General features: G+C 51.1%; 3 protein-coding genes across 4 annotated transcripts in view; 2 read left to right on the forward strand and 1 right to left on the reverse strand.

Annotated features, from left to right (window-relative positions):
• The window catches only part of AIMP2 (aminoacyl tRNA synthetase complex interacting multifunctional protein 2), an 8,164-nt gene extending 6,469 nt beyond the window's left edge, over positions 1-1,695 (forward strand). Inside the window, 3 exon segments of the mRNA XM_005902927.3 lie at positions 184-313; positions 316-414; positions 1,166-1,695. Of these exon segments, the coding sequence (XP_005902989.2) occupies positions 184-313; positions 316-414; positions 1,166-1,554 (618 nt within the window). The 3' untranslated portion in view covers positions 1,555-1,695.
• The window catches only part of EIF2AK1 (eukaryotic translation initiation factor 2 alpha kinase 1), a 26,980-nt gene continuing 15,848 nt past the window's right edge, over positions 1,692-12,823 (reverse strand). For both annotated transcript variants that reach the window (XM_070362399.1, XM_005902929.3), the window contains 5 exons: positions 11,928-12,028; positions 6,098-6,212; positions 5,779-5,861; positions 5,084-5,317; positions 1,692-2,690 (listed from right to left, as the gene is read on the reverse strand). In XM_070362399.1, coding sequence (XP_070218500.1) covers positions 2,559-2,690; positions 5,084-5,317; positions 5,779-5,861; positions 6,098-6,212; positions 11,928-12,028 — 665 coding nt within the window. In that variant the 3' untranslated portion in view covers positions 1,692-2,558. The remainder of the gene's footprint in view (positions 2,691-5,083; positions 5,318-5,778; positions 5,862-6,097; positions 6,213-11,927; positions 12,029-12,823) is intronic.
• Positions 6,509-11,823, forward strand: ANKRD61 (ankyrin repeat domain 61). The gene is made up of 3 exons (XM_005902928.2): positions 6,509-7,550; positions 8,373-8,470; positions 9,922-11,823. The coding sequence occupies exons 1-3, from the start codon at positions 7,320-7,322 to the stop codon at positions 10,865-10,867; spliced, it is 1,275 nt and encodes a 424-aa protein (XP_005902990.1). The 5' UTR covers positions 6,509-7,319; the 3' UTR covers positions 10,868-11,823.

The following is a 12,823-nucleotide window of genomic DNA, read 5'->3' on the forward strand; positions in this document are numbered from 1 at the left end:
GAGTCGCTGCTGTCCCCGGTTCTCACCAAGCTGAGAGCCGCAGGGGCCCCCTCCCGCCTCAGCTGAGGCTGGGGTGATGGTGGCGCCTTCCAGGAGCTGACACTTGGCGAACTAAGCCTGGTCAGGTTCTGACTCACGTCGGTGGGGGGTGTCCCTTCCCCGTGACGGTCTGCCGCTCCCCAGGACCACGGGGCGCTGAAGGACATCGTGATCAACGCGAACCCCGCCTCGCCACCCCTCTCCCTGCTCGTGCTGCACCGGCTGCTGTGCGACCACTACAAGGTCCTGTCCTCGGTGCACACGCACTCGGCCGTCCGAGCGTGCCGGACAACCTCCTCCAGTGCTTCGGCGAGCAGACGAGGCAGCAGCCCCGCCACGAGTACCAGCTGGGCTTCACCCTCATCTGGAAGGACGGTGAGCGGCGGGACGGGCTTAGACACCCACCATGTGAACAGGAAGGGGCTGGGGGGCGCTCCTCGGCCGTCCGCCCTCAGGTCTGACCCTCTCCGAGTCTAGGAACCCCCTGAGGTCTCTGCAGGAGTAGAGGCATCCTTACCCAGAGATGCGCTCCATCCTCTGGGAAGGCGTAGGTCCTGACTCAGTCCAGGGCAGGGGGTGGGGGGTTCTGGTCTATGCAGCCAAGGCAGGGGATGCCGCTGGCACGTTCCAAAGCCTGTCATCATAGTGGGGGGTGGGGGTGGACACTGGCGTTCTCTCCTAACAGACGTGACCTGATAAAGGATGGCAGGGTGTCACTTGTTCAGTATCCCACTGCAGGGCGCCTTTCCAGTCAGGCTCCTAGAGGGAAGTGAGCTCATGTCCATCCCGTGAGGCTTGAGAGTCAGGGCCAGGGCGGCAGGAGGTCTTGCTGGTACACAAGACCCTGGTTCCCAGTCCTTATCGCCAGATCCTGGGGTACAGATGGTTGGAGGTCCTTCTAGCTTGAATGCTGTCATCACCAAATACCAGAAATGGTTACTTGATAATATAGTTGGCATGCTTTTAACCTAGTTTAAACTTTCTTGAATATTAGCAACCTTTTAAGTACCACTGGGTGCATGACTGATGGGGCACCCCACCCCACCCCGCCCCCACGCCACGCCGCCTGAACACTTCTCTGGTGAGGCCGCCCTTGCTGACGTCTCGTGGTGTTTATTCCTTTCAGTGCCGAAGACGCAGATGAAGTTCAGCGTCCAGACGATGTGTCCCATCGAAGGGGAAGGGAACATCGCCCGCTTCCTGTTCTCGCTGTTTGGCCAGAAGCAGGATGCTGTGAACTTAACCCTCATAGATAGCTGGGTGGATATAGCTATTTTTCAGCTGAAAGAGGGCAGCAGTAAAGAGAAGGCCGCCGTGTTCCGCTCCATGAACTCTGCCCTCGGGAAGACCCCCTGGCTCGTGGGGGACGAGCTCACAGTGGCTGATGTGGTGTTGTGGTCCGTGCTCCGGCAGACGGGGGGCTGCGGGGGGATGGCGCCCGCCAATGTGCAGAAGTGGATGCAGGCCTGCGAAAACCTGGCCCCTTTCCACACGGCCCTCAAGCTCCTTCAGTGAAGCTCGGCCGCTGATCTTCAAGGGTTTCAATTTTAAGAATGGTGCTGTTTCGTGCCTATTACTGGTAAAGGGACTCGTACTAAAATCAAAGCCTTTATTTAGGCCAAGGGTCAAGTATCAATAAAAGCATCACATAATTAACTCGCGGTTTTCATTTTATTTAAAATCCATGGACACTGTGGGATATACCACGACAGCTGCCAGCAACACGTCGGGGTGTAAACGTGAACGTCACGTCGCTGCCTTGAGGAATGTAGGTTTGGGGGACATGGGTCTGTGAGGAGGAAGCCCGTCGGAACCACGCAGGGCAAAGGCAGGGACTTCGCAGCTGCCCGGCGATGGTTGGGGGGCACAGAAGCACAAAGCTTTGAGGGGGTGTGGGTTTGGGGGTGATGCCCAGGTGAAGGTGAAGAGAACAGGAACAGGCTGGGTGACGTGTGCCATGCCGCTGGCTTACGTCTCGTAGTGAGTCGGGCAGTAGTGTGGAGGGTGGGGGGGAGCCAGCAGCTGTTGACTCAACAGCCCAGCGAGCACATGGGCCTGGGCTCCGGCAGAGAGAGGTTCAGAGCACACCGTATCCCTGCGGCAGAACATTCTAGAGGAGGATGTAGTCAGCAGGCAGCGCTCAGAAGTGCTGAGGAAGAGGCCTGCATTTCACGGTCAGGGGTTGGAGGGGTGGTGATATTAAGGTAAGAAATGCAGGAGAAGGAGCACACGGGGCAGAAGGGAAAGACGAGAGCAGGGTTCGTTTGCAGCTGTCTCACGTGCAAAATGCCAGCCTTAAAAGACACTGTCAGAACCTCACTTTGATGAGTCCTGTAGAGGATTACTACATACAATTAAAAGTTACACCAGCTACACCCTAGTAAAGGTTGAAAATTTACACTCCAGTTGACTGTTCAGGTTAAGTTCAAATCCTAGTAAAGAGGGAAAATTCACACTCCGGTTGACTGTTTCGGTTAGCAGAGTTCAAGTCCACTTTCCTGTTTACAGAGCCCTTGTGGCTAGATGGGCACGCCCCCATCTCTCTTGTTACCCTTTACTCCTTTGTCCTGACAGAGGAGACTTAGCTGCTTCCTTAGTTCCTGAATTTCTTTCTCTTGCTCGAGTATCTTCATCTGTAGGGTGAGATTAACCTGTGAAGAGAGAAAATTTTAAGCTCCACTGCCTCAGGTTCTTCCTTTGAAACATACAGGCTGCCTCTCTGCACAGTCCTGACCTGCGTGGATTCCAGTTCCCATGGCTTACTACACGTCACCCAGCCATGTGGTCAAGCGTCAGTTACCCAGGTAGAGTGCCTGCCTGCCTGAGCTCTTCAAGTCCACAGCACGCGATGTGACCCACCACGTGTCTCCTGATCGGGGACAGTGCTCACCTCTCTCAGAAGCCCTGGTGGCTGGTCGCCGGGTGTGTGAGTCGGTTCACACAGCGGCAGTGTGCGCGCAGCTGCACTGCCTCCTGTCTCCCAGTGATAAACCCTCTGACGTTTTTGAAAGAGGGAATCGGCCAACAGAGATGCAAGTGCAGCCGAGCAATGAGAAGGGACGGTGCTGGAAGGGAAAATCAAACATGCAGCATCCCAGACAGGACAGCTGATGGCTGCGGATCGTGCCACCATCCAGCACAGGGTGAGGGTGGCTTATCAAACAGGAAGAGGACGCAGACGTCCCCAGGAAAGAACCCCTGGGGACAGATCCCAGCATCAAAAGTGCCCAAGACAAAATGCCAGAAGCTGCTGCAAACTTGGCAAGCAGGGTGACAAGTCACCATATGAAAGGTGCTCACTCCGAACCCTAGGTTACGGGGCGAGATGGAGGCGGGCACTGCCCAGACTACTGCAACACTTTAATTCTCCGTTGTAGTTTTACAACTTTTCATGTCTGTGTACATCTGTAACTACATAACGCCAGAGTGTTAAATGTTTTAACATTTTTAAAGGTCAAGGAGTAACTGTTGGCTTTTTCCCATCAATGATTAAGCTCCTTTTGTATGCTGTGAGCTCTGCGTGGTCATTTTCACAGTCCTGCACTACACACAGTGCAAAGTGAGGGCCACGGGTATAAACAGATGTATCTGTGTGGAGGTGTGGAAAACAGTTCTACAAGGAGAAATCCTTACTATTAATACCAATAACGATGGTCTCCACTCAGCATCCTCACAGGGAGTTAGAAAATTCCCTCCACACAAGGAGATCATGCTAACCACCACATCTGCTCCTTTCAGAGGCTCAGAGAAAGCCACTACATCTGCCTGCTTACATCTAGTAAAATTCCCTGCTTTGACTCAAAAACGAATAAGCCTTAAACAGGAGACAAACCAACTAACCAGCTGCCAGTGGGTCCCTAACTCGTGAGGCTCAGAACCCCTTGGAGGGCCTGTGGAAGCACTCACGGCAGCCCCTTCTCCCGCAGCTTTTGTTTTTAACAGGTCGGTGTGGGGGGAGGGGGCTCGGAGAATTCTATCAAGTTGGCAGTGATTTTACCCGCTGGTCCAGAGTCTGCTGCCCGGAAGCAGCACGTTCGCACACTGCTGCCCACACGCTGGGGGGAAGGCCCTGGGAGACCTTGTTACGACGCAGGTCAGGGCCGCAGAGCCCAGAGCCCGTGTTTCTAACGAGCTCCCAGGTGAGGCTGGTGCTGCTGGCCGGAGGACCCACTCTGAGTAGCAAAGCACCAGAGAACCTGTGAGTTTCTCTCTGAGTCTAGACTAAGTCTTGGAAGGTTTCTGTTCATACCCGGGAGTGAAACACCGAGCAGGGAAGGAGGGCGGGGAGGGGCTGCCTGGGGCAACGCCTGCTCACGGGAGAGAAGGCCAGACTCCCGCACCCAAGCGCTGAGCTCTCAGACTGGTTAAGGAGGGCCCAGCCACAGACAGGCCAGCTCCCCTGGGCGTCCCTGCTGTCCTGGATCCCCTGTTGCGTGCACCTTTCTGCTGTGCACTCAGTCGTGCCCAATTCTTTGCAGCCCACCAGGCTCCTCTGTCCGTGGGATTCTCTAGGCAAGACTACTGGAGCGGGTTCCTCCAGAGGATCTTCCCAACCCAGGGATCAAACCACTATCTCCTGCACCGCAGGTAAATTCTTTACCACTATGCCGCCTGGGAAGCCCTTCTACCAGTACACACTTCATAACAATTCATAAAAGGCCACATACCACAGCTGGAAAGGAAAACCAAAACCTTCTGACGGCAGGGTGAGGCTCGAAACTGGAGCCCAAAGCGACCTCCTTCAGCGCGGAGAGCTGGCAGTGGTTACCTGGCTTGCCTGACAAGTGCGCACTGGAAGCTCTGAGAACGGGTTGAGATATTTCGTTTCTGTAACCCTTATTCTAAGCTCAACTGTTCTTCATGAAATGGGATCCACAATTTAAACCACGTCTGGCCAGTGCCTCTCCTGGCTTGGCCCACCTCTTCCTTGAGGTGCTCTTTCTGTTCTTTCAATAAACTTGTTTTTGCCATGGGAAAAAAAACAAAACAACAAACTCCATGTTGGACTTCCTGTTTTCCCCAGTATTAAATAAGTCGTACATACATTTCCAGAATTTTGGAAGAGCTCACTCTGCAGCAGCTGGATGGCGGATGGCCTCTGGGCTGAGTTCTTTCTGGTTAAGTGCTGGATGTACTTGGCTTGGACAGGACACCGTTTACTGAGGGCCTCGGGGATCTGTCCGGTCCTCAAACCTGTTAAAACGTGTGCTCGCTCCATTTCTGTCCCAAAAGGCTGAAAGAGCTCCAGCAGGATCACGCCCAAGCTATACATATCTGACTGGAAAACGGGGGAGACGGCCATTGAGTGGTGACATACACGGCGACACCTGAGACACCCATGGATTTGAAAACAGCTGCTGACGCGCTAAATCACGTCCAACTCCTTGGAACCCCATGAACTGCAGCACGCCAGGCTTCCCTGTCCTTCCTTCACTGTCTCCTGGGTTTGCTCAGACTCATGTCCATTGAGTCGATGATGCCGTCCAACCATCACACCCTCTGTCACCCCCTTTTCCTCCTGCCCTCCATCTTTCCCAGCATCTGGGTCTTTCGCAACGATGCAGTTAGAAAGTGAGGCTTTCCCACTATGGCCGTTTGATGTGAGAGAGAATCTATCTCCCTCCCTCCACCATCTCCAGAATCACTTGGGTATCAGAGCTTCCCCTGCATTTACTGTACTTTCTGTTACTTCCGACTATAGGTAAACGTACAATCGGGGTAAAGGGGAACCAGTCCTACCTTGGCATCATACTCGGATCCCTCCAGCTGTTCGGGGGAAGCGTACAGACACGTACCCACTCTGGAGGTGTGTGTTGGCGCCCCTGTGATTTGAAAAGTCAAAGATGAAGCCTGGCAGGGTTAGCACCGTCCACGTGAAGACCCCTGACCCTGAGCAGACCCTGCAGCTCCCCAGGGAATGGTGCTGCTTTTTAAAACCACACCTTTGCTATTAAGTCCTTATGATTCTCTTTAAATACTGACAGTGTCCAACCGTGTCTCTCTCTCTCTTTTTATAGTAAAAACAAACCAACAAAACCCACCACCAAAACAAACTTACTCTCCCCATTTGCACTGCCCCAGTCTGTGTTTTTCTGGATGATGTCTGCACAGGCCAGGCCAAAGTCTCCTATTTTCACTTGCTGATCAGGGCCATGAAGGAAAATATTTCTGGGCTGTAAACAAACACAATACGTCAATTTCCCGGTGTTCTAAAACAAACACTGAGAATGAGTAGATGTTGAATCGGCAGCCCTTCATGAATTCACAATGAGAACAGTGGCTCTCAAACTCGGCCGCGCTTCACCGCAGAACCTGAAACAAATCTCAGTGTCCAAGCCACTCCCTGGACTAACAGAATTCCAGGGGGTGGACACGGGCACTGACATTGGTTTCAAGTCCCCAGCTTCTAACATAGAGCATGCTTGTACACAAGCACACCTTAGCCCTGCTGAGACCTCAGAATCACTGAGAAGCTTTTAAAAAACTACTATCCTTTCAACAAGTCAAAGCTGTTGATTTTTCTTTTCTTAAGGAAAAAAAGAAAAAAGAAAACTGGTCTTTTTTTTTTTAAGCTCCTAGATGTCTCCCCTGTGTCAGCCAGGGTTGGGCGCGACCGGGCCACACTCTGAACGTATACATGTTGCTCTGTCGAAGCAACCACTGCAGATCCAACGTCTCCCTTGGACCTACCCCCAGACCAGTGCGAAAATACCCCTCTGCTGGAGGCGGGAGGAATTCCACTGACAACTAAAAAATGCTCAAGTTAAAAGTCAGGTTTTCTTAATTTCAACATAGTCATTTGTTTGGAGGCTTCCCTGACGGTTCAGTGGTTAGGACTCCGAGCTTTCAACGAAGGGCACATAGGTTCGATCCCTGACTAGGAAACAAAGATCCCACGGGCCTCATGGTCTGGACAAAAAAAAAAAAGTTTTATTTGAATGTGTAAATTCCCCTATTTTAGCTTCGTCAGTTTTCTTTAACAGTAGCTGAATGGGAAGAGAAAACAGAAAAAAACAATCTTATGTACAAGATGACACTCTGAATACGTTTTTATCACTGAGGAGAAAGTCCTGGAAACAGCGCTTCTGTTGGCACAATACAGGAACAACAGGTGAAAAAGTTGGACTCTGAGGTAAAAATGCGTCGTGTTCATGGATACGATTCTCAGCAGTTCTAGGTCAGTTCTAGAACTGAGCTGGAAGAACCCCAGAGAGTGGGACTGACCGACTCCGTACTGCACCTTCCCTGAATCCCTAGGTTCCCCACTGGAAGCTGTGCTCATGGGAAACATAACCAAGAGAGGCAGCAAGGGGCGGGCAGCCAACGGGCCCAAGGCCCTGGAGGGCAGCACGGCGGCCACGCTGCACGTCCAGCTCTGTGAGGCCATCATGCGACAGGACTGCGCCGCGCTCCGGGCCCTGCTGAGGAGCCACCCCGTAAACCAGCCCATGACCATCCTGACCAGCTCCACGGGTTGTAGCCTGGCCAACTCCAGGCTGTTCCTCAGCCAGGTACTCGCCTCCCCTGCCCGCTCACTCAGCGCCCTCAGCATGCCCCAGGCCAGGCAGTGCGCCCCGAGCTGTGTTCTGCCGAGTCGCAACACCCCCTTCCCAGGGACCACACGGGAGGCGGTGTGAGCAGAGGCGCGGCTCACACGGCTGGAGAGCCTTCATGTCATCCTCTCAAATGTGCCAAGGCTACATCTGTGTGCTGGAATCACTTCTCCCTTTCTTACACATACTTTTTTCATTGTCTGAATTTTTATACAATGAGTATTACCTTTATAATTTTTTTTTTAAGTCACCCTCTGCCCTAATCTTGCAGTCATGCTGTAAGGCCACTACATACATCTGTTTTAAGAACTTGGGTAAACAGCTCTGCTAATCATAGACAACATAAGTGGCATTAACTTGGAAACCTTGAAAACGTAGAATTTGCTAATGATACCAATGGCTTTGGCAAAGCCGTAAAATACACAGAACCTACTTGGCAATGACCCTCTGGGTTCATTTAAATTCGAAGGGACTTGATAGCAATTACCATTAGTTCTACACAATGAGCTCATCACAAGAAACGACTTTCAAAGCTTTAAGTAAATTGTATCTGCTCCCTTGGTAAATCTGCATTAATGTAAAATACAGATTTTTATAATACAGAATTGACTAGCTTGGGGTCATTTAAAACAAGCAAAAGAAAAGGATAATTTCAGTGCAGATAGCACAAAAATACTGAATTAAAGAGATTCTAAACATAATTAATCCCTTTGAGAGGGATCAACACAACTGTTATTTCCAACTACACTGGGCTACTTGTAACGTCTCTCTCCCCCCAAGGAGACGCTGTCCTTCCTCCCCATCCACCTGGCAGCCAAATACCGCAAGGCACAGAGTCTACTTTGTCTGCTGGAGCACGGGGCTGACCCAGAAGCACGGTAAGTTAACGCGACGGGCCACTGTTTTGAAAATATGAATAAATCAAGACACACAACATTTCAGTGCCCTTTTCCCGGTCCTTCTGGACTCATCCATCCTCCACCAGGGATGGACTACAGGTTACCACGTTTTGAACAAACCAATTTCTTTACTGACTAGAGATCCTCTGAAAAATTGGAAATAATGCGAGAACACCAGTCAGCCCACTAAAAGCATCGTGAGTTTTAAGTGCTCAGTAATGGTTTGTGCAAAATCAAGTCCCTGGTCACAGCCCTCAGGGAGTTTAATGACCTAAGTTAGACAGGAGAGACAAGAAAATAGAAATAGGCAGAGATTTTCTTGGAAAGAAGTTTATCCTGCTTCCCAATATATCTTCACCACCTAAACCAAGACTGATACTAAGTGTCCTATAAATACCATCTGAATGAATGGAAAAAGTACATGGTATAAACGAAAGTAAAGCCCCAAATCCTGACTGTGCTCCAGAAGGCCCCTGACCCATCGTACCGTCACCCTCCCCCATGAGCCCCACCGGGGTCTGCAGACCCGCTCACAGGCCTCCCAGGACTGGACCATCAGCTCCCCAACCCCTCCACCAGGACTCCTTGGTACACCTTCCTCGCCTTGGATGGGGTGGCAGACCTCTGGAGAACTCTGCCCACCAGCCTGGTTAGTAGCTCTGTCGGCTTAATCCTTCCACATTTGACTGGAAGCTCTGCAAGGTGGGGATGCTGCTATTTCCCCACTTCCCTGTCGCAGGGCTTAACGCTAAATCCACACAGGTGAACCGAAAGTTATCCAATTCCAGGGGAGCGGTCAGATGTTCCTAAGAGACCTTCCCTTTTCTCTGCCAAAATCAAGGAGTTCTGAAGGCAACTGTGAGAGAATTCAGTAACGGAGACGAGGGCTGAGTTGTCAAACCCTTGCTTGGCCTGGGGTGGAGCAGGTTCTGAGGGTGAACTCCAGAGGCAGCCCCCGCCATCCGCACGTGGGTGAAAATGCCAGGTTAGAGGAGCAGGTGCAGGGCCACCAGGGACTGAGTCGGCGGGCACCCTGGCCCTTCACGGCTCACTTCGGTGGGAACCCCTGGATCATGCAGGAATCCAGGCAGTTTTACTGAATGGCTGCTAACTTTGCACACTCCCCTGGGGAGGGGCTGGGACACAGGTAACTGAGATGCAGCCTGGAAGAGGCCACGAATCTAGCAGGAGTTGCAGCTGACACAAGCTGTGACAGGAAGCTGGGGCCCTCTGTGCTGTGAGGCATACCACCCTGCCCCCTCAGAATGCTGCGATACCCCAAGAAAGTAAAGAGCAATGCAGACTGTCAGACCCATCTTTTGGGTAATCACAGGGGACTATCGTAATGGTTTCCCTCGTAAGCGTAGCTCGCCCCGCCAAGCCATCCCCACTGTGAGCAGAGTGTAACCTGCCCCGAATGCCTATTCCAGGGACACGCAAGGCTTCACCACCCTGCACCTGACGCTGCTGAACTGGCCCATCACCTCGACCACGTGGACGAAGCCGAGGAACAAGATCCAGACGATGCTGACGGACGTCCAGAGAAACGCCGTCCTGTGCCTCCGCATCCTGTGTGCGCACGGGGCCCAGGTGAATGCGCGGGTGGACAGCGGCCACAGGCACTGCCCGCTGCACCTGGCCACCATCTACGGGACCCACCTGGTCCTGTCCATCCTGGCGCAGAACGGGGCCCAGGTCAACGCCCAGAATGGGTCCAGCATGACGCCCCTGCACATGGCTGCCAACATACTCAACAAGGAGATGATGCAAACGCTGATCGCCTGGGGGGCCAGCGTCAACTGCGCCGTCTCCTCCACGGGCAACACGGCCCTGAAGCTGGCGGTGAGCACTGCGTCGAGCAAGGCCGGCCGGCTGCTGGCGGCGGGCCTCGGCTGCATTCGCCTGCTCCTGGTCCATGGGGCCCAGGTCAACGCCCGGGACCACGACGGTCAGGCCGCCATCCACGAGGCGTGTTTCGGAGGCAGGGAGGTGATCATCAACCTCCTGCTCGAGTTTGAAGCCAACGTGAACATCTTAACAAGAAATGGGGAGTCTCCGATACACATGTACCTCCAGCGTGGCTCCAACATACGAGACACGGCCCTTCTTGCCAGGTTGCTCTTCCGCTCTTACCCTCTGAGGCTGACCAACAACCAAGGAAAGCTACCTGCGGGCATCCTGCTCCCGGAATTCCACCTCCTAAGGGAAACCCTCCTAAAGCTATCTCAGAAGCCCTTGTCCCTGGAAGACATCTGTAAAAGAAATGTCAGAAACATTTACGGGGAGAAACACAAACAGCTCTTGAAGCGACTTCTCCCGGGAAACATCTGGAATTCTGTCTATGGTTATCACGACTTAGCTCATCTCCTGAAATAAGACCTCCAAGCTGCACAGGGCCACAGAGCTCCAGTGACTCACTACCCTTTCTGGCTAGACGTGTGCCCAGAAACACCTACACCGTCACCTCATACAAGTATACAAACTACTGGTTCTTAAACCTTTTCAAAAAATAAAGTGATTTACACAGTAACTTCTGCTTCCTAAACAGTCTTTTAAGAGCATTTTCCAGGATTTAACTTTTGCCCCCAAAAGGTAAGTAAATTAATTTAAAACTCTCTGCCAAAAAAGGAGGGCTTCTCCAATGGCTCAGCAGGTAAAGAATCTGCCTGCAATGCAGGAAACATAGGAGACAGGGGTTTGATCCCTGGGTCGGGAAGATCCCCTGGTGGAGGACATGGCTACCCACTCCAGTATTCTTGCCTGGAACTCCACGGACAGAGGAGGAGCCTGGTGGGCTATATATAGTCCAAGGGGTTGCAAGAGAGTCAGACACGACTAAGCAACTAAGCACACCAAAGCAGTAAATATATATTTTTCTCTCTTTCTGGCCGCACCAAGCAGCTTGTGAGATTTTAGTTCCCCAACCAGGGACTGAACCCTTGCCCTTGGCAGTGAAAGCATGGAGTCCTAACCATTGTACCACCAGTGAATTCCATTTTCTCTCTTGACAGTCTTTTATGAAAAATTGGAATAGTTACTGCATTTTTTTAAAACAGCAGAAAAAAAAATTCCCATGTTAAATTTCCTTTAAGAGGAATAATAATAGAAACAGATTTGACCTGCAAGGCAGAAAAAAAATGAGTACTTTTGTCAGCATGAAATATCTTTAGCAAAATGAGTTATACTGGTACTCAGAGCACCCTCAGTATTAACACCTGAAATGAGCTAGAATTTTTGAGTACCCAAAGATTATTCCTTTTAATTTTCACTTCAAGTTTTCATGTTCCAGACCTATGGAACGATGACTCATGTGATATAAACGTAATGACAACCTCCAGGGTAAGTGAGTAAAGGCACACGATCTCATTGAATTTAATGAACCGATACCCAAGGCTCCCAGTAAGCAGCTGTCCATGACTGAATCTCCCCCACTTACCTTCAGATCTCTGTGTACAATTCCCATGTTATGTATGTAAAATACACCTTCCACCAATTCCCGAAAAATTTTTGTTGCAACACTGGCCATAACATAAGGACCTTGAAGTTAAAAAAAAAAAAGTTTCACTTTTCTAATAGTTTTTCACTCATTAACATCAAAATATAATGAATGCAGTTACAAATACATTAACATGTGACAACGTTCAGATTTTCAGCACTTCCTTAAGGACTCATTTCCCAAGCAGAAGCTGTGAAATCAACTGCTCACAGGCCTGGGATGAACCACGCTCCTCCCACAAAGACGAGCACACAGCACTCCAATGCACATGCAGCAGGACAAGGATACATACAACTCCTGGGGGGCCCTAAAGATACCCCAGGCGCCACTGACCGTGACTGAGCTGAGCAAAGTCTGGCACGTTCTAGGTTCATGGGAAGCAGAGGGGCACTGAGGAGCTACTGGAGAGAGACGTTACATCTCCTCCTCTCCGCTGGAAGCCAGTCTTAAGATTCTGAGTAGGCCAACTAACCTGTGTTTTAGTCCAAATAAAAGGTCCCAGTGTCATTAGGAGTGAATAGCAAATGACTAATTATACTTAGTTGAGTCTTTGCCTAAAATCAAGTCGTTCGCATCCCCTATTTTGATAATCTATTATAATACAGTGAATTTCAACTTTGGCCACACGGTAGTATCAACAAGAGAACTTTCCCAAAACAGACCAAAGGCTAAGCCCTAACCAAGACCAATTACATAAAAGTTATTGCTGTGGGCCCAGAAAAGGATTTCATTTTTTGGAAAAAAGCCTTAGATCGACAGACACACTGAGGAGACAGTGCCCACTTACCCCACACCCAGGTTCCCTGTTGTCAACACCTATATCAGTCTGGTACATT

The sequence above is a fragment of the Bos mutus genome, chromosome 25, assembly GCF_027580195.1.
Source record: "Bos mutus isolate GX-2022 chromosome 25, NWIPB_WYAK_1.1, whole genome shotgun sequence".
Taxonomy (NCBI): Eukaryota; Metazoa; Chordata; class Mammalia; order Artiodactyla; family Bovidae; genus Bos; species Bos mutus.

Bases quoted from the DNA above. Each gene is read 5' to 3' on its own strand.
- ANKRD61 (XM_005902928.2), top strand. From the start codon at position 7,320: ATGGGAAACATAACCAAGAGAGGCAGCAAGGGGCGGGCAGCCAACGGG. The intron at 7,551-8,372 runs GTACTCGCCTCC...TCTCCCCCCAAG, and splicing joins CCAGGCTGTTCCTCAGCCAG to GAGACGCTGTCCTTCCTCCC. The intron at 8,471-9,921 runs GTAAGTTAACGC...TGCCTATTCCAG, and splicing joins GGGGCTGACCCAGAAGCACG to GGACACGCAAGGCTTCACCA.